The 19292-nt window shown below is 38.3% G+C and overlaps 1 protein-coding gene across 1 annotated transcript; it reads right to left on the bottom strand.

Moving 5' to 3' along the window:
• Nucleotides 1-8749: 8749 nt before the first annotated feature.
• On the bottom strand, nt 8750-16649 carry LOC122410911 (uncharacterized). The gene is made up of 5 exons (XM_043419418.1): nt 16637-16649; nt 13978-14055; nt 9894-10075; nt 9049-9247; nt 8750-8832 (listed from the first exon to the last, which is right to left on the bottom strand). The coding sequence occupies exons 1-5, from the start codon at nt 16647-16649 to the stop codon at nt 8750-8752; spliced, it is 555 nt and encodes a 184-aa protein (XP_043275353.1).
• Nucleotides 16650-19292: the final 2643 nt, after the last annotated feature.

Genomic DNA, 19292 nt, shown 5'->3' with positions numbered 1-19292 from the left:
AATTATTCGAATGTTAGTATCGTTTGAATTTTCGTGATTCCTTTTCTTTGAAAGCTTACTTCGTGTCTCTCCTCTTCTACCTTGTCTCTGTACTCTTTTCCTTTCTAAACGTATTTTCCCCTTTTTAGATTATTAGCAAATATGCCAAATAAACGTATCTGGACTATGGCGAATCCTGATGCCAATATTGCGTATTGTGAAGATGCGGATTTCATCTATATGGTATTATAGTTTCTTTAACCTTAAATATTATATATATATGTTATTCTTTTAATTATTTTTGCGTAACTTATCCACTATTCTGTTGTTCCAGAGAATAACTCGTGATGATTATGCTGGTCCGGTTGAAAATGTATGGTAAATGTGGAATCGTAAACATGTTGCGCCATTGATGATTTGCATTGTTACTCGTCAGTGTGGAGTGAGTGGATTAGATATTCAAGTATCTGAATCGTCGCTGGCTGTATTATGACTAACTTCAGCGGGTGAGTCGGGATCTACATATGGTTGCGGGTCCATTTTTGCTGGGTAGTGGCTTCTTGTGTAGAATGGATCTGGGGCTACGTTTACGTGGAGATGGTGTCGTCTTTCTAGAACTACCCATGATTTTACGTATCTTATAATGCATGATCTACAATAGTCTGCGGGTGAGGCGTGAAAGACGATTGCATGGCAATCTTCGCATTCTAGTATATTTCTACCACATGGATAAAATAATGTGTGTTCCTGGAAATAATGGAGATTGTAGTCCAGAATATGACAGTTGTTGCAATAGAATTTGTTCGTAGAACTGTTGTACCAACCAGTCCCTCGCAAACACCAACATCTGTAGAGTACATCCAAAGGGCTTGGTAGGTCAGGTCCACGACTTGGTAGACGTGCTGCGTCGAAGGTTTGTGGTGGTAGTATGGGACGGCAGCTCATAATAGAAACGTATGGGCTGTGCCTTCCCTGAAACAGCTCATTGAAGTAAAAAAAAAATGTCAACGGCAACATTGGAGTTTTGGCATGAAGATCCCATCTCTATGGAATTCGATAGATGGTTACCCATGGATGCTTTTGGTGAATTATTGCGCCGTGAATTCGTTCTTGATAATATTGAACAGGTCATATAAAATTGCTGTTATGAACGTTGATGATGCTTTAGTAGGAAGTGATTCTATTCATCACTGCTGCTATCACTTAAGTCTATAGGAGATAAGCGTAGTCTGTTCGGGTGTATAATTCGAGTTTCTTTTCCCACTTTAATTTTTATATTTCCATCTCTTTTAACTTCGATAACCTCGTGTGGTCCAGTGTAATGATCTCCAAATTTTCCTTGTTTCTGCCCTTTTTGTAGAAATACCGCATCTCCTAGATTAAATTCTTGCGGTTTTGATTTTCGGTCGTAATATTTTTTTGATCGTTCCTTAGCTATAATTAAATTTTCTTTTGCGATTCTTTGAACGTTATGTAGTCTGGTAGCAAGTTCAGTTAAATAATCTCCGTAAGTTCGTTGTTCTTCTCCAGGTTCTTGGTTAAATGATGGTTGTCGGGCAAATTTTCCGAATACTAACTCGTATGGAGTGTGTTTTGTTCCTTCATGAACGCTAGTGTTATATGAAAATGTTGCTAATTCAAGCCATTCGTCCCATTCATTGTCTTTATTAATGAATTGTTTTAAATATTCCACCAATGAGTGATGCGATCTTTCCAAGGACCCATTAGATTGAGGATGATATGCGGTTGTTCGACATTGTTTTATTTTAAATTTCTTTGCCACTTCTTTCATTAGGTTACTCAAAAAGTTTGCTCCTTGATCTGTTAGTATTACCTTGGGTGATCCGAAAATGCAAATGAAATTTTTGATTAATGCATCAGCGATATTGATAGCTGTAGCTTTTCTCAAAGGTATTGCAAGACAAAATTTCGTGAGTAAATCTTGGATAGTTAATATGTATTCACGTCCTTTTCTTGTTGTAGGTAAAGGTCCCACTATATCCATAGCTATTTTGTCGAATGCGGAGTCAGGTGTATCTGTAATTATCATTGGTTGTTTGGTTTTTATGCGCACTAATTTCTTTAAATGACATTTTAAACATCGATTTATAAATTGTTGCACGTCTTCTTTCATATTTTCCCAATAATATCGTTGGCGAATTCGGTTATATGTTTTAGTTACTCCTTTGTGTCCTCCTATTGCAGAATTATGAGCTTCTTCCATTATTTCTTCACGAATATCTTTGTTCGGATATTTTACGTCTCCTCGACAAATTGTCAGTTTAGTTGAAAGATGTTCCATACCTTTATGGATAAATTTAATCACTTTTTCCCAGCTAGTGCCATTAATTTCTTTTGTTTTAGCCATACTGATTGTAGAAAGTCGTAATTTCTTCAAATCTTTCCCAATTTTTCCACAGACTTCTAACATTGAACGTTGATCTAATGTTTCTCCATTTTTACCTTCAATTATGATTGCTACATGAAATTTTGAATTACTTTTTTGTATTTTGATTTCGCCTAATTTCGCTTTTGGTGGGTTTCGTGATAAAGCGTCAGCATTGATATTTGTTTTTCCGGCCTTATATACGACTTCATAATCATACTCTTCTAATCGTAAGCGCCAACGGGTCAAACGCGATGTAGGGTCTTTTGAAGTGTGTAACCAAACCAATGGTTTATGATCCGTTACGAGTTTAAAGAGTCTACCGTATAGATAGGGTCGAAATTGGGTGACCGCATGTAGGATAGCGACAGCTTCTTTCTCATAAGTGCTGTATTTTTGCTCAGCATCATTGAGCATGCGTGAGGTGTATGCTATAGGTCGATCCTTTCCCAATTTTCCTTGACTAAGTATTCCTCCTACTGCATATCCTGAAGCATCTGTAGTTACGATGAATTGTTGAGTAAAGTCAGGATATTGTAAAACTGGTTCTTTAATGAGTAATTCTCGCAAAGTCTCAAAAGCTGTTTGATGGGGCTCATCCCATCCGAAGGAGCCATCCTTTTTCAATAATGTGGTAAGTGGTTTCGCAATTTGAGCAAAGTTTTTTATAAACCTTCTGTAATATCCAGCAAGTCCAAGAAATTGTCGTACGTTTTTCACATTTTTAGGTTGTGGAAATGCTTTGACCGCAATTAATTTTGATGGGTCAGGTCGTACTCCATCTTTACTGATTATATGTCCCAAGTACACTACTTCGGGTCGTAGAAATTCACACTTATCCGGTTGGAGTTTTAGTTGCGCAGCTCGCAATCGTTTCATTAATCGTTCAATTTTTAACTCGTGTTCTTCTAGTGTTGAAGCGTATATTACTATATCATCTAGATATACGAATGCATCAGACCCCTGTATTCCCGTCAAAACTTGATTCATGAGACGTTGAAATGTTGCGGGTGCATTTTTGAGTCCAAATGGCATTCTGGCGAATTCATAGTGACCATAGGGTGTTGAAAAAGCGGTTTTATGTTGATCTTCTGAATGCATCTGAATTTGATGGAATCCAGAAGCGAGATCAAAGGTTGAGAAATACATTGCTCCTCCCAATTGATCTAGTATTTCGTTAATGAGTGGTAATGGATATGCATCTGTGATTGTTTTTTCGTTCAGGGCGCGATAATCCAAAACCATGCGCCATCGTTTATTTCCTTTTGAATCTGCTTTCTTGGGTACAATCCATACAGGTGAATTGTACGGGGATTGAGATGGTTCTATTATTCCTCCATCTAATAATTCCTTGACTTGGCGATTAATTTCTTCTTTTAAGACGGGTGGATAACGATATTGTCGAGTCGTTATTGGTACATCATTTACCGTCGGAATGCGATGTTGAATGGCATTTGTAGCCATTAGTTTTTCCCCTGGCAGGTAATAGCGATCTTGATATTCTTCTATATGACTGATAATACTTTCCCGTTCTTCCGTATTCAGATCATTTAGACGTAATAGATTTAGTATTTGCTGTGCTCGACCTTCACATGAGGTAGTAGATTTATTTGAAATAGTAGAACGATTCTCGTCGAGAATTCGTGTGTTGATTGAAAGAATTCGTGTTGAATTTGATAACCCTTCTTGAGGTTCAGATTTGTGCTTATCATGATGTAGTAGCTGTTGAAGTTTATTAGCGTTGCGCATTGATTCATCTCCCGACGGATACGAATCAATTTTTTCCCTCATTTGTCGTTCCAAAGGGGGAGATAAGAGCTCATACGGCTGTAGTTTTAAGACGGGTATTGCGACTTCGATTTCTTCTTCCGTGGTGTTGATTAGGTATAAATGTGCTTTCCCCTCGTTATTAGTTACCAACGCATTTCCTAAATATATACCGTCTGATATATTTAGTTTAGGCAAGTATCCCTCCTTTACTTCTGAATTAGCCACGCGTACGTAGAACATTTTTCTACTTCGTGCGGGAATAATTATGGTTTCGAGTTTAACAAATGGGATTTTATGTTTCTTCCATTTCAGACATTTCTCGGAGTAAGAAACATCAGCGTGTTGAGTGTTAAAAAATTCAGTCCCGATTAAACCATTGTCCTCGATAGGGAAATCATCCGCTACCAAGTGAAAAGTGATTATTGAATTTAAAATTCGGATTTCTACTCTTCCCAACGTATTAACGTAATTTTTCGTAATTCCACTGATTTTAATGATATCACTTTTGTCGATTTCAACTTCTGGTGCTATTTGACGTTTTTTGATCAAATTTAATGCGGATCCCGTGTCTATCATTAATAAAGTTGGTCCCACAAGATCTTGAGATTCAACGGATATCACTGGCACGTTACTTGTGCGATTTAGGAGTACGACGGCTACTCGTTGTAGTCATGCTGGGTCTTCACTTGTTTCTACGTGTTTTATGCTTCGAACAAATGAAGTTCTTAACGGTTCGTTTTCACTGCGTAGATTGGGTTTTTGAGCATTTTGCGTCGGATAAAAGCTTCTTTCATTTGTATTTTGAAGGAACGGTGTTTGATTTTTATGGGCGTTCACGTATTCTCTTTTTCGACATTGTTCAATTAGATGTCCCGGAGTTTTACAATATCGGCAGAAAATTGACGGACTGTATCCCGAATTATTTATTTGTTTATTATCAAATGTCCTGAGTGGATTAATTGGTTCAATTTTAGAATTATCTGGTGGTTTATCGTTCGACTTGTAATTTGTATTAGGTTGCATGAAATTTCTTTGATAAGGATTACGGCTCTGGTCATTATTAAAATTTCTGTTTTGCGATGAAAAACGTTTTTGATAGTCGTTGGTAAAGTTGGATTGCTCTCGATTTTTGAATACCGCACATTGATTAGCGACGTGTCCCTTTTGTGAGCACAATTGGCATATGGGTATATTTGACTGAATATGATGAATACGCTCTCTTGATTGGTACTGCGGTTTCGAATAGTTAGAGGATCTTGTCATCCTAAAATTCCGTAATGCATCTTTTGCTTGTAACTGTCGTTCGAGTTCAACTGCTTCTTTCATGGTATTTTCAAAATTTTGTCCCTTTTTAATTCTCGTTTCCAGTTCACTTTTTAAACCACGAATGAAACATTCCGTTAAATCTTCGTTTAGATTCGCTATCATCTCTGCATTTAATTCTAATCCCAATTTTGTTTTATATGCTTCATGAATTTTATTTCCTAGTTCTTTAGTGCGATTTGCGTACGACAAGGCGGTTTCGTTTTCGTTTTGAAAAATTCGACCGAGTTCTCCAAGGAGTTGATTAACCGTTTTTGCTGGAGCATATAGGGTTTTCAAAAAGGTGGTGAATTTAGCCATTGTATCGAGTTCTACTCCGTGAACTGCGCGTCTAGCTTCACCTCTTAATTTATTACGAAGAACGCGTGCAAGATTGGGTCGTGCATCTTCGGTTATCATTTGTTGTGCCTCTTCACATCCTTCGATAAAATGAGCCAATGGAATATTGTGCCCGTCAAAAATTGGAACGGCTTCAAGAGCATATTTGATTGAAACAGGAATATTAGCCATGTTAGAGTTTAAATCTTGAATTGCTTGTCTCAGTTGTAAATTTAATTGTTCTACTCGTTCTTCGAAGGAACGGATAGTGCTGCGAGCGATTTTTAGTGCGTCTAGAAGATTTTGTTCGTCATCAAGAGGATTTTGGTCGTTGTCAAAATAATTTAGGAGATTACTAGCACTTGAGCTTGGTAGATTTGCTGCACCGAAAGATTCTGATGCCTTATCAGGAGTGTTTCCTGTTTGTTCAATCTCTTTTTTGTTACTATTCTCTTCGTTATCACTTCCAGCTCCTATGTCGGACTCTATTACATTAGTTTCCAGTGATTTTTTTAGAGGAGTTCTTTGAGTCATTCTATTTTTCCCATATCAACTGCGTTAAAATCCCACTTCTGACACCAAATTTTTATATTGTGTTACGTCCCCGTAGAAGATTTTGAATTGGCAGGGGGTATATGCAACACGGTATTGACTCTTCTTTCGGGTCAAGACACTCAAGTCCTTTACCCAGGGACGAGAGCCACGTCGATTGAGTATGGGAGAGCAAGAATGATATTTCCTTTTTGCGAGTCAGGTTGATTTAGACCCCGATGGCATGCAGGTGATGAACCCTCTGGGGGGTGACGATGTGGTTTGTTGGAATAAAAGTGTACTCACAGGGTTTTTCCTTGGTGGGTTAATCGATGTTACTCTTTATTGGAAGGTACTGGTTGTTCCCTCTTATATTTGCTTTACAATGGTCCGGGTCGAAGCGTCGTCGTAGGTTTCGAGCAGTTACAAATGCTCGCTCCGAGATAGGTTACAATATTTATAATTATATTTATTGTAATTTTAATTGAAATTTCCGCTTTGGTTGAGTCTGAGATATTGAGTGAGCTTACTTTTCGAAAATTTTCTAAGTTCAACTTTGGATAAGAGCCGATGAGAAATTCTGACTAAGTCCTTTTCTTTAATTTATTCGCGGGCGTGGTAACAAAGACTAATTGGATCTTTCTTTTTATCTGTGCTTCCTTGCTGCGCTGCTTCACTGCCTTCTGGGCACTTGGCCCCCGTTTTTATAGGGTTTCCCCCATCTACTTCTTTTCTTCTGATTGGTAGCGCAAAAATATGACGTGAGTTTTGCGTCTTGAGGGATGAGCTTTGGAAGTCCTGGGTCGCGCGTGTGACCTATTTTCCCATAGCCAATGATTTGCAGATAATGAAAGGAAGGGGTACTCGTGGCCTTCTTGCACATGAACTGAACAACAGTTTTATGTCTTTTCTGGCGCGTGATTCTCAGTAAAGCTGTGTGAGTCTATCCGTGTTGCGCGTTTCTCAGTGAAGCTGTGTGAGTATCCGTGTTGCGCGTTTCTCAGTAAAGCTGTGTGAGTCTATCCGTGTTGCGCGTTTCTCAGTGAAGTTGTGTGAGGCTATCCGTGTTGCGCGTTTCTCAGTGAAGTTGTGTGAGTATCCGTGTTGCGCGTTTCTCAGTGAAGTTGTGTGAGGCTATCCGTGTTGCGCTGGGTGAGTCACGTTAGGCGGCCACTTTTGCCTTGCCTTGATAATTTTTATGCGCTGATATGATATTTGTTTTTTCCAAAATGGGAGACTTATTTTTCTGCGTACTACATTTTTCTTACTTTGTATCTAATAGGTTTTTCGTTAGGTCAGGGGTTACTGATCATGATGTAACAATTCGACCTTTATTTAATAATCTTTCGACATCGGAGCCTAAGCGAAAACAAATTCAAACTCGTAAAAAAAAATTTAATGGAAATGCGCGGTTGTTGAAAATAAAATAAAATAAAAAATAATAATGATTTTCAGCTCATTTGGGCGAGTTAATTCAGAATATTAATGGATCAGTCGATATATCGCAAGCGTGAGTGCTAGAGAGATAGCTGAAATTTTGGAAAGGAACGTGGGCTGACACATTTTTATCCCAACCGTACGAACAGTGTTGAAAAATTTCAACTTCAAAAATTCGAGTAATTTTAAGGTATTAAATGAGGTATTAAGAGTATGGATCAGTCAACTAACCTCACTTGGAATTTTCGAAATCGAAATTCTCTGACGCAGTTTGACCGATTAAAAAAAGGCTCTGTCAGCCTACGCAGAACGATGGCAAAAATCGACTGACAGAGCCTTTTTTTAATCAGTTAAACTGTGTCAAAGAATTTCGTTTTCGAAATTTGCAGCTATCTCTCTCGCACTCACGGTTGCGATATACCGACTGATCCATCACCTTAAGAGTATGGATCAGTCGACTAACCTCACTTGGAATTTTTGAAATTGAAATTCTCTGACACGGTTTGACCGATTGAAAAAAGGCTCTGTCAGCCTACGCAAAAGGATGGCAAAAATCGACTGACAGAGCCTGTTTTTAATCGGTCAAACTGTGTCGAAGAATTTCGATTTCGAAATTTGCAGCTATCTCTCTCGCACTCACGGTTGCGATATACCGACTGATCCATCCTCTTAAAATCTAAGGTTTGTAACCAATAAAAAAAACATCGATATCGCGTGACTGTCACTTCAATTTTCTGCTTCCTTTGTTGAGAAACTGAACAGCTCCTCTCTATATTGCCACCTGTATTTGTCAGATCTTGCTATACTTATTAGTCAGATGAATATTTTTATATCTCCGGATGTAAATTTCTTTTTACTTCAAGAGTGGATTTCATTCGCTTATTTTCCTCTATACACGAACTCGAGAAGAATCGATAAGATTCCACTCAAACTTTTTTTCTTACATAACCCTCCTTGCAACTATTTCCTTTGGAGATGAAGAGAGAATGAAACGAAATAATTTCCTCAGGTTTTTTCTCTGCTGGCCTTTGCTTGAGTTGGCTTAAGCCACAATCTTCCCTTCAACTTGACGAGAAGAATAGAGGGTGCTATTACGAGAATCCATTAGCGTACAGGTTGAACGGAAACGTTGAATGGATTGAACTTGATAAGTGCCTGCGTTATTTTTTTTTACTTGAAAACATTTTTTCCATAAGAAATAAAAAAAAAGAAAATATACGACGAAAGAAAAAGATTTGGAAATGTGTCGAGTGATTAATCAAAAGTGTCAACTGACAGAGCTCTTCACTCCGCGTCACACTCACCCTCCAGCCGTTCAATGCGTTCTCTTTTGTTCTCGGCCTCCTCTGCAAGTCTCGCTGATGTTTTTACTCCCTCGCCGCTTTTGTGCGTCTTCTCCATTATCGTACAAGCTCGCAATACGAACGCCGGTACTGTTTCCTGTTTTTCCTGGCGTGGTATATCAACCAGAGTCCAATATTGAGTCTCCAATTTGATCACGTCCTGTGTGTCACGGGTGGATGGAGAAGACAAAATTGAAATTCGATATATCGACGTTAACGTGTCGATTCGATTGTCCCATCGGACAAGGCAGATCTCGAATTATTTCAACACGTCTCCAACTGAGATGGCCAGAGAGAAACAGGATGACACAGTAATAGGGGGGTGTGGAACCACGGAGAAGGAAACCAAGGGAGAGAGAGAGAGAGAGGGAGGAATAGCTTTCTGGTTAACAAGTGGTCGGAGCTGGGACTCGTTGCCAAAGTACTTTTCTAACTCGACCCAACGATGAGGTTTACCAGATTATTACGAGACAATATTTTCATTGCTCTTCTCCATTTTTCATGTTTCCGTCTATCAATATATTTACCTCAAACTCGCGAGGTAACAAAAAAATTGCGGTTCCAATCAGGTTATATTTTAATTAACTCGAATTGGGTAAACTTTATATAGTTTTACTTCAAAAGAGACTGCTCGGAATAAAAATTTCAGATTTGAGAGTGACGCATGCAATAATCAACATTTTTTCAGGTTACGCTCTAAAAAAAATATGAAAATGTAGAAAGAAATAATTCGACGTTGTTCGATTGAACTTTCAACGTTCCTTAGACTGGTACACGCTGAAAATTATTGGTGCTATTCGTTTTACCTTTATCATGACTTTCAGCAAGTTGTAACGTTGAAAAACATTTCGCACTTGTTTACTATCGGTGTATTTGCACATGAGTTCGACGAGGGCCCGTTTTGCCGTATCGTAACTTCCGTCCAATCGTATTCTGACTGCCCTCAGCCGCTCATTCGTCTCTATCACCTCTTCCTTCGTCTGGCCACCTGTGCACGTTCGTGATTGAAGCAATTTATTAGATATTCACTCGTATATACATGTATATTAACATCGTACGAAGACCAGACATCCATATTTGTTTTCCATCGCTCCATTACGAAAATCACGGTAATGAATCGAGTTCTTCAAGATTAATAATATGAATAATTTGTCGATGCAGTGAACACGCGATCAGAAGTACAGAACATTAAAGGGTGAAAATACCTTGAGACAGGTGAAAAGCTAATCCTTTTGAATGCTTCCAAATACAAACTTTTTATTTCATACTTCCTGTCACAACTAGTACTATAAATTTTCCAGCTGTTTTGCTCCTCAGCTCAAATAAAAAAATTACGTTTTATGCCGGTGGTTTCATACGTGGTATTGAAAAATCTTTCGTCTGAAATAAATCTCCATTCATAAAGTGCAGGTGTTGGATAATTTTGCAGTTAGTTATGTATTATTCTAAGAAAAAACACGAGAAATGAGACACACGAGTAATGAAAGAGTTATTTATTCGTGAGCATAGCTTCTCGTAGTTGAACTCGTAGACAACTGAACTGGACAATAAACAAGTTGGCAAAGAGATACAACGTAACAACACATACACGCTCAAACTTCACATATGAGTAAAACATACGAAAATATGCAAGGCTCACTTCAATAGCAGGTGGCAATGAAAAAATCAATTCTTTGCACGAGATAACCTAAATTGTTAATCACGTAAAATTGGGTGTGGCATTACAGACGAAGCTCTAATTCAATCGATTGTATTTGATTAAACAATGGATTCTCCTTACAATTAGTAGTCCCCTGAGGCAATAGAAAATATACAAGCTGCAATACATGCAATTTTGCTTATGCACAGCACGAGGATATGCATGCGTGTTTCATCCCCCTTAATCCCCTAATGTGTTGCTCTGTAATTTCGTAATGCAACGGCAGATCCTCCAGGCGTGCACAGAATAATGTAATTTTCTATGAGCGTGATCGCCCACCACGGAAACCTCGATATTACCCAAGTTCTATCTTCGATTTTTATCTATTCCGTAAAGATGCTTTCTCGTTAAAATTCCACCCGGCCCATTAACCGCGGCCATTATCAATGTCTGCCTTCGAAAACCATACTCTTGGTATCGTATAAACAGTTAATGCGTATTAATCCGCAATCGACCATGCGAACGGTATGGGAAGCATTGATGCCCGGCCATTTATTCATGAAACTGAACGGCCACAAAATCTATATTTCGGACGAAGCTCGGATGGTAGCAACGAAACTTTCACCTTTCACTACAATTAAAATAAATCGCATGATCCGCATATCAAAAAGATAAAAGTCATGGACGAGGCAAATGATCTCTCCCCGGGTCGAATATTCACAAAAATGGAATAGAACGTTCTGTGCCAAGTTCTTGCGAAAAAAATTTCCTATCGGTTACTTTAATGTTGTCCTGTGAAAAATTTCGTTCAACAGTCGTAAAAACGTATTTTTCTTCAATTCGAGATTTTTATATCTTTTCGTGAACAACATGAAAATACGAAAAAATTCAAATAGTTGTATTTCAAATACTCGACAAAATGATATTTTTTATAATGAGAGAACTACGAGAGATAGCGATTGAAATTAATTCCATGGTACACGCTTCGTACTTCACCTCTCATCGAATTCATATGAGATTCTCTGTATTAGAGCAAAATGTCTGTGAACATTTATCCAATCCGATTTGTGTGTATTATACCGTTGTTTCGAGGTCTGGCGATAAATGCACCTCGCGACAATCAAAATAGAAATGTAATCCCTATTAGTTACAAAGTCCTTTATCCTTGCCACGATCCTCACTCATTTTGAGCATAACACAGAAATTCTCTGTGTCACAAATTCCGATAGCAGTATGCTCTTCGGTATTGAATTTTCTATAAATCTGTTCCAATGCGCGATATATTCGGATGCTGCGATGAAAATAAATAGTGAGAAATGATCAGTCATCCTAAAATTTCGTTGCATGACATCATCATAAAATTTCATTCTCGCACTGAGAAAAAAAATCGAGAAAAAAATCGTTGCAACGACTAAATGTCTTTAGTTGGTATTTTTGTTGCCTGATCTAACATTCGCTTGCGATAAATAAGGAATAATTCATTTTCTTAATCACTAAATTTTTATTTATATGAATTAACTAAACGAATGGAAGCAAATCTTTTATTCGAAGAGCTCGGAACATTTGTTTATTTCTACTCAATTCACATACACGTTTATCATATATTGATTTGAAAATCAAGCACTGAAGTATCTAAGCGGCTTTGTTGAGAATAATAAATATTTTGTAAATCGAATCTGATCAGTTCAATATAACTGAAAAATCATTTAAATGCATTATTACTTTATCCAACATGATTTCTAGAAAATAATAACTAATTTTGATGGATTTTTTCTTCATGTAGCTTAACAATATCTTATCGATGACGAACCAAATTAATTGTCTATACAAATGTCTACCTCGAAATAAAGTTCAGTATATTTTATGTATAATTCAGTTGAATGGATTTGCCTATTTCTTAACTAACCAACTAAATTTCTACCCGATCAAATAATTGATTTTGTTTATTTAAATTGTTGGTACGAAAAACCTTTTTGTATGTATTCCTAGTTTTCGGATGCATTAACTAAACGCGCTGAAAAATTAAACAGATAATTAGTCCATATGAATTTTCTAGCATGGATAAAAATTTCATTAATTTGTCAATGGTTTTGTTCAGAATAGCTATTTTTTTTGTAAGTACCAAACAAAATTTTTGTTGGAATAAATATATATTTTTTTTCATCCTAATGGATACATCGTAACGGCATTGCCTAGTACGATTTCTGGTGTGGCAGAAATCAGCCAAGAAGGCTACGGATGGGGCGCTTTCGTGCCAGCGAAGCATCACCAGTACGCCTATAACACTTCCAATCTTTCGATTCTCCTCCTCAAATAGTAGAGCATAAACCCTGAATTTTGTTAATTCAGTTGAAGGTTTTCTTATCACAACACAGTCTACGGGGATTTAATATAAAATTATTTGCGTAGCAACAAAATATGACGCTGGTGTAACCCAAATATCGTCACAAAATCCTTGATTTTGTTAACCCAAATCGCTGTCTATTTGAATCATTATCTAAATATTTTGGGAAATTTAACAAATATTATTTCGTGCGTATGGGACTAAATGTTTTATTTAAATTGAACATTTTTCAAGTGTTTCAACCAAATTTCTTTTCTCAGTGTGTATACGTGTTTATCTCCCAATTATTCTTTAGGATAGCCATAATTTTGAAGCGCAAATATTTCATATTTCACTCATTTCATTTTTAAATCTCCAACTTTCATTAGTATATGCCTTTTTTGAAAGTTAATTATGTAGATTCGCGATTTTACGTAATTATAGAATGTTCTAGTACGTCAAATGAAATCGAATATTCCCAATTCCTATGGTCGTATCGCATTGGATGGTATTGTAGTATCAGTATAATTTTCAATTGATTTGAAAAATAGAATTGTCCATTTTTACGAGTGATGATTGAAAATATGTTCCATCTAATTTCACTCATTCTTCATTCACTCTGAAAAATGAACGAAGTGTTACAAGCAGCTACAAAGAGGATGGAAAGAACTTTTCGTTAATATAGATGTGCTCTATGATCTGAAACAAAACGATAACTTTTTATAAAGTGTCTCAGTTGTCGTTTTTCCATTTATGTGAAACATGCTTCGAAGAGACTCGACCAAACGATTATCCTCCAAGGAGTTTACACGATTTCACCTTAATGCTCTCAACGTACAGCATACGAGAGCTAACAGAGTACCTTGGCTCGTTGCCAATGTCTTTATATCTAGCGTTCATGCTATAATAATATATTTTCTGCACTTACTCGCGGTACCCTCGTCTTTGACATCTTGCACGATTCTTCTCACACTCTGTGTAAACTTTCCCATGATATTCGTACTTCCTGAAACAAACAAAAATCGGTATGCATATCAAATAATTCATACATGACGATCTTCTTTGCCGCAAACAATTTATAGTCACAGCGGGTTATTACATTTTTTGTAATGAACTATAATTTTGGAGGGTCTGGAATGCTAAACTGAACGATAAAAAAATTTATTACTGCTCATCGTCAGGTATGTGAAAACATTAATAAATTTTCGAAACTTTCATGGTTGAGAAAAAAAATGAGAGCAGAAATAAATTACTTCAGAACTGCGAGGAGTCGAATAAAAAAAGAGGTTAAACTGAGCGGAAAATTTTTTATCGCTGGAAGGAAGATTAGTGTCATAAAAAGTTGCGGTTGTCGTTACAAAAAGTGTCGGAACGGTGGGAGGAAAAAAAATTTAGGGCTTTCTACTGAGGTCTCGCCGGACCCATCGAAAAAGGCGTAACTGCACCGGCAAGTAGTGAAGATCGACGCTCAGTCAGACTGGCTCGCTTCTCCTTGAAAAAGATCAGTGAAATGGCCGGGAGTGATTAATTATATTGCTGCATTAGAAAGAGGCGTTGGGTGACGGTGAAGTCAGCATAAATTCCTATATTTGACCGTGAATAATGAAAATCTTCCGCGCACTTAAGATGCAGATACGAGCTGAATGGAAAATAAAATAAAAAAATGTGATCCCACTATTTCCCCTTTGAATCTCATGGTTCAGCATCTCCTTGAATTTCCACACACGCGTACATGTTTCCTCTTTTCCACAACCATGCAAACAAGAATGTTGCATTATAACAGTCTCAACATCTGGCAAGTAAATGATTCCAGCTAAAAGATTCCTGCTAGAGAGATGCTACAAATTTTCCTCCATTTGCAGATATTCTCTACTTTACGTACTGCACTTGTGATGTTTTCCTTCCATCCCTCCCTCCCTATCTCTCTCTCTCTCTCTCTCTCTCCTCTGTCTTTCTCGCCCCCTTAGACTTTTTCGAGGGATACCAAAAGTACCACTTACCTTCGTTCGTAAAGTGGAAGAGCAAAGTGAAAGAGCTCACTTTGATTCACTCCACCACGAGGCTGTATATATACTGATACCGTTTTAGATGGGTAACATCTAGAACCTCGTCAAAGCTCCGAAAAAAAACGAGATAGAATCCTTTGATTATTTTCTCTGAACCGAGTATCGCATACGTGAATCAAACGATATTTCTTTTGCATTGATTTCTCGACTCGATATCACAAGCTTGTTGAGAGGGAAACTTCTCCGCTTGCTTGATCACCAGTAGAACTTTATTCTTTTTTATTCCTTTGTACCGTTTGATTGTTTTGAACGAAACCATCTCGTATTCCAATTGAAGTTCTATTGATCGTCTGCATTTTCGTATATCGTGAAAATTTCCGGCAAAACAAATTTTATGATGCTAAAAAGTGACAAAAATATTGTAAACGTTTCAGGAGCCAATATTTATCAATATTTATCGTGTCATCATTACTGTTATTATATTTCAGTGAAAAAAAAAGTTCATTACTTATTTTGATCGTAAAATTAGTACGTTCCTCATGTACAGGAACACTGCGTGATTTGATACGTTACAACTGGAAACGCCTGGGTTGAAAGTGCTTGAACGTAGAGAACTGTTTGCACAAAGGAAACAATGTGTCGTTAGTTTGTATTATCGTTACGGTCCCAAATGCCCAACGAATGAAAATACCCTATTGGAGAAACAGGGAAAAAGGAACAGAGAGTCCGAGCGCGTAGGATCGAAAGAAAGAAACATTGGGAAGGAGCGAGCGGAAGAGACGAGGAAGATTCGTTGAGTTTGGGTTGCACAAGTGCTGGCCAACAATGCTAACGCAATTTTCAAAACATACGAGTTGCACATCGTTGTAAACTCGACGCCGGCCACTCCGAGCGACCAAAAGTATATAGAACCACTGGTCCAATAACCTCATGTTTTGGACTTGATGCATGTGAATAAATATATGGAACGGAAACAGCACAATTCGTGTGACTGCGAACTATCGAAAGGCTCTTGGAATGCTGGTGTTTCTATAATCAGCACAAACGTATCGATCGACATGCTCCATTTCGGCGAGATGAGAAATAGCCGAAGCGTCCAAAGTGTATTCATCCGAGTCTTTACGTGCGTATGAATTTGGCGAATTCATTCGTGCACAGGGAAAAGTGGAAGTATATTATGCCGGGGTTATTCAGCAGGTAGTTGGCGTACTTTCGGCTTCTGTATATGTTTCGATGCTCATAGCCCGTCCAGAGTTTCATCCCTCCGGATTCGTCCGTCTCCCAGCTTCGGAATTGGCTCTATGCCAAAGAGGGGTGTACGGAAAGCATGGTGTGGATCCACGCGAGAATGCAACATGCCGGATGATCCGGGCTCTGTTTTGGGATTAAGTCGCTCTCGACGTGACTACCCCGCGGGGGCATTTGGAAGAAACCTCCTTTTAAAGAGACCGAGTGTGGAAAATGTGTGTCTACGCTTCATATTATTCTCGCTTTGCTGTCCTCCAATTTTTACCTTTATCTCTCTCTTTCCCATTCTCTTTGACCCTGTCTCGAAGCTTTAAGGCTTCGGAACAAACTTACCGGTCAAAGTCATTGAGATTCAGTGCGCGATCTTTTGCACAGACGGTTATTTGAAAATTGTCTTGCTGTCTGATTCATATTCGTATAAAATATACAGACCAGCCATATATAAGTATTCATGTCGAGTTACAGATTCACGTATCTACGTATTAAGGCATGTAGTACATGTGTTTGTCTACGTGTTTATTTTCAGGCAATCGTTACTCGTCATGGGGAGAGACTACTTTTGGGGTTATTCCCCAGTCCACGTATATGATACGTGAAGAGCCACGCAATGGAATGCCTCCGCTTCTGAAGATTTATTCTCGTCTCTACTTTATAGTACGAATTTACTTTTCAGGTGTCGCCATATACCTTGGATCACTCGATCTCAAATATATTTTTTATCGTAGATTTTTTTCCGGTTAATAGCAAAAGCATCTTGATTGTATAGGCACCTAATTTTCGGCAACATGTTTGGACTGTCCGTTCGACAAACATTTCCAGATGAAAAAAGCGTGTCATGTATTTTTTCTAAGGATTAATGGCGCGAGATCCATTGTGCCGAGGTTTCATAATAAACGTGTGAGACTCTGATTGTCGAGCCGTCTATAGGGAGAACCATAACGTGCCACGTCGAGACGAATGGTCAACCGTGAGGTCTGAGTTTCCACAGAGCAAAAGCATAGCGAATATCCGTTGGAAAAAGAGCAAGGGAGAGAGAAGGGCGGAGGCGAGGAGAAAGACCAATCCCAGGGAACATTTGCCGTACGACTTTAGAGTTTCACGAACAGGAGCGACAGTAGAAATGGTTTTGTAGCCCAGAGGGGACGACGAAACTTTGTCCTCGAAGGCGAACGTGATAGCTGGACACAGCAAAAATGTCCTTCATGTATATCCCTACAGCACACATACGAGCACATACACCATCCATTTGACGTGACACTTTGTTCCCGAAATCCACACGAATCGTTACTGACCTAAATGAACCGGGTTCTTGGCCCAATCGCCATGTATAAAAAATTCTGACACTGCGGAATCCGATCATTTTATTTTCGAGTTTTTATCGTTTGGGTTGAAAAGTCACTTGGAGTCGGAATTAGGAACAGCAGCAAAGGTTCTGTGTGCGCGGGGACCGCCATCTTGAATTCAAAGGAGGATTCGTCGGTTTTCCTGAATAACCCTTTTATTTTCTACTTCTGTTTGACAATCGGCACAACTAAACTTCTAGAGAATATGAGGCTTCATTTATATTTATTCGTAAGCTAAAATTATTCATCTCAGTAAAATGAGAATCGCTGGAAACATTTTTGTTTGAATTAAGTTCAGAATGCACTGAGAAATCGTTTTCGCACTTCTTCGAGGTTTAGAATTTGGCGCAACCTTGATCGCGCAAACCAGCCATTGTTGCTGAACCACGTAACATGGAAGGATATTTTTCGATATAGAAATTGACTTTTGAGTTTCGATGAAAATGATGCGTTATGAGAAATAATATGTGGAATATACAGCAATAAAAACACACGTGATTTTTGTAAAAAACTTTTTCTAAAATCGTTAATTTCAACGATGAAAAAATAACTAACGGATCGCTGAAATTTTCAGGGTATATTTCCGGAGGGTCGAACATGGCCTATGAAGAAATTTGATAGTTCTCTGGCACCTGAATGGAGGTCATCTAATCACGAAGGAAGCAACTTCTCCGTTGACTTCTCAGAAAAATCAGCCCAATTTTCGGAAGAACAAAATCCGCAGTCACGATCACCCAAAGGCAGCAGAATCTGAACACGTGCCGATTCTATTGTGAAACGTACGAAGAATTAATTATTTCTCGACTCGCACAAAATTCCAAAGTATAACGAAGAACGCATTAGGCGAACGATTCTCCATTAACCCATCTGGAGCGTGGCTTAGCCCTATCGCGTGAGATCAGCGAGAAGTCACGAATTTTCTGCCCACGAAATGTCAGGAGGAAGCCGAAAATCGACACGTGCTACTGAGGCATGCGTCTTGTTAGTCTGGGCACAAGTGTCCATTCGGCAAGTCAGTTATCTGACCTACCGCCTTGGCCTATCTCGATGTTCGTCCAGATTCCTTCCAGCCACGTGTAAAATAAGCAGTGTCTCGGGTAAACTGGTTCTTCAATATCCACAATCTCGATAATTATGTTTTATGAATATTTTCCTGTCATTTGTCTTCCTTCATCATTTAGTGATAAATTGCTCTCGGGATTCTTCCATTTTGCGTTCTTGACGTAAGAAAAACAAATCAAAATACGTTAAGGTATTGTCACTAGATCATTTACGTCGGCCTGATTATTCGATGGAATATTCAATTGCCTCTATTTTGGCTTAAATAAGTTTGACAGTTATTTTATATTGATATTTGTGAACTTTGCTACTAACAGTGCTTCAAAGATGGACGATTCGAAATTCCGTTACGAATGTAGCTTTCATGACGGACACGTAGCCGTTGTAGACACTTAAAACTTCGTCATTGTCTACTCCCGAATATCCCTGAGTTCCTGATAGCGTTGTTCGATCGAATCTCAACAAAAATAGTGTCACCAGTATCGAGTCGGTTTTTCACGGTTTCCAATGGTCCTCGGCTCATGATATACCGTGAACCATATTAAAAAAAAGCGGCTCTCGACGTTGTGAATTTTGAAAATCTGGTG

The sequence above is a fragment of the Venturia canescens genome, chromosome 1 (assembly GCF_019457755.1).
Source record: "Venturia canescens isolate UGA chromosome 1, ASM1945775v1, whole genome shotgun sequence".
Lineage (NCBI taxonomy): Eukaryota > Metazoa > Arthropoda > Insecta > Hymenoptera > Ichneumonidae > Venturia > Venturia canescens.
Note: the sequence above shows the minus strand (reverse complement) of the source record. Positions and strands in the feature narration are given on the sequence as shown.

What these genes read in the sequence shown, in the direction of transcription:
- LOC122410911 (XM_043419418.1), bottom strand. An exon ending in CAAAGACGAGGGTACCGCGA is followed by an intron (nt 10,076 to 13,977) that starts GTAAGTGCAGAA and finishes GAACGTGCACAG; the next exon opens with GTGGCCAGACGAAGGAAGAG. An exon ending in TGCTGAAAGTCATGATAAAG is followed by an intron (nt 9,248 to 9,893) that starts GTAAAACGAATA and finishes CGTGACACACAG; the next exon opens with GACGTGATCAAATTGGAGAC.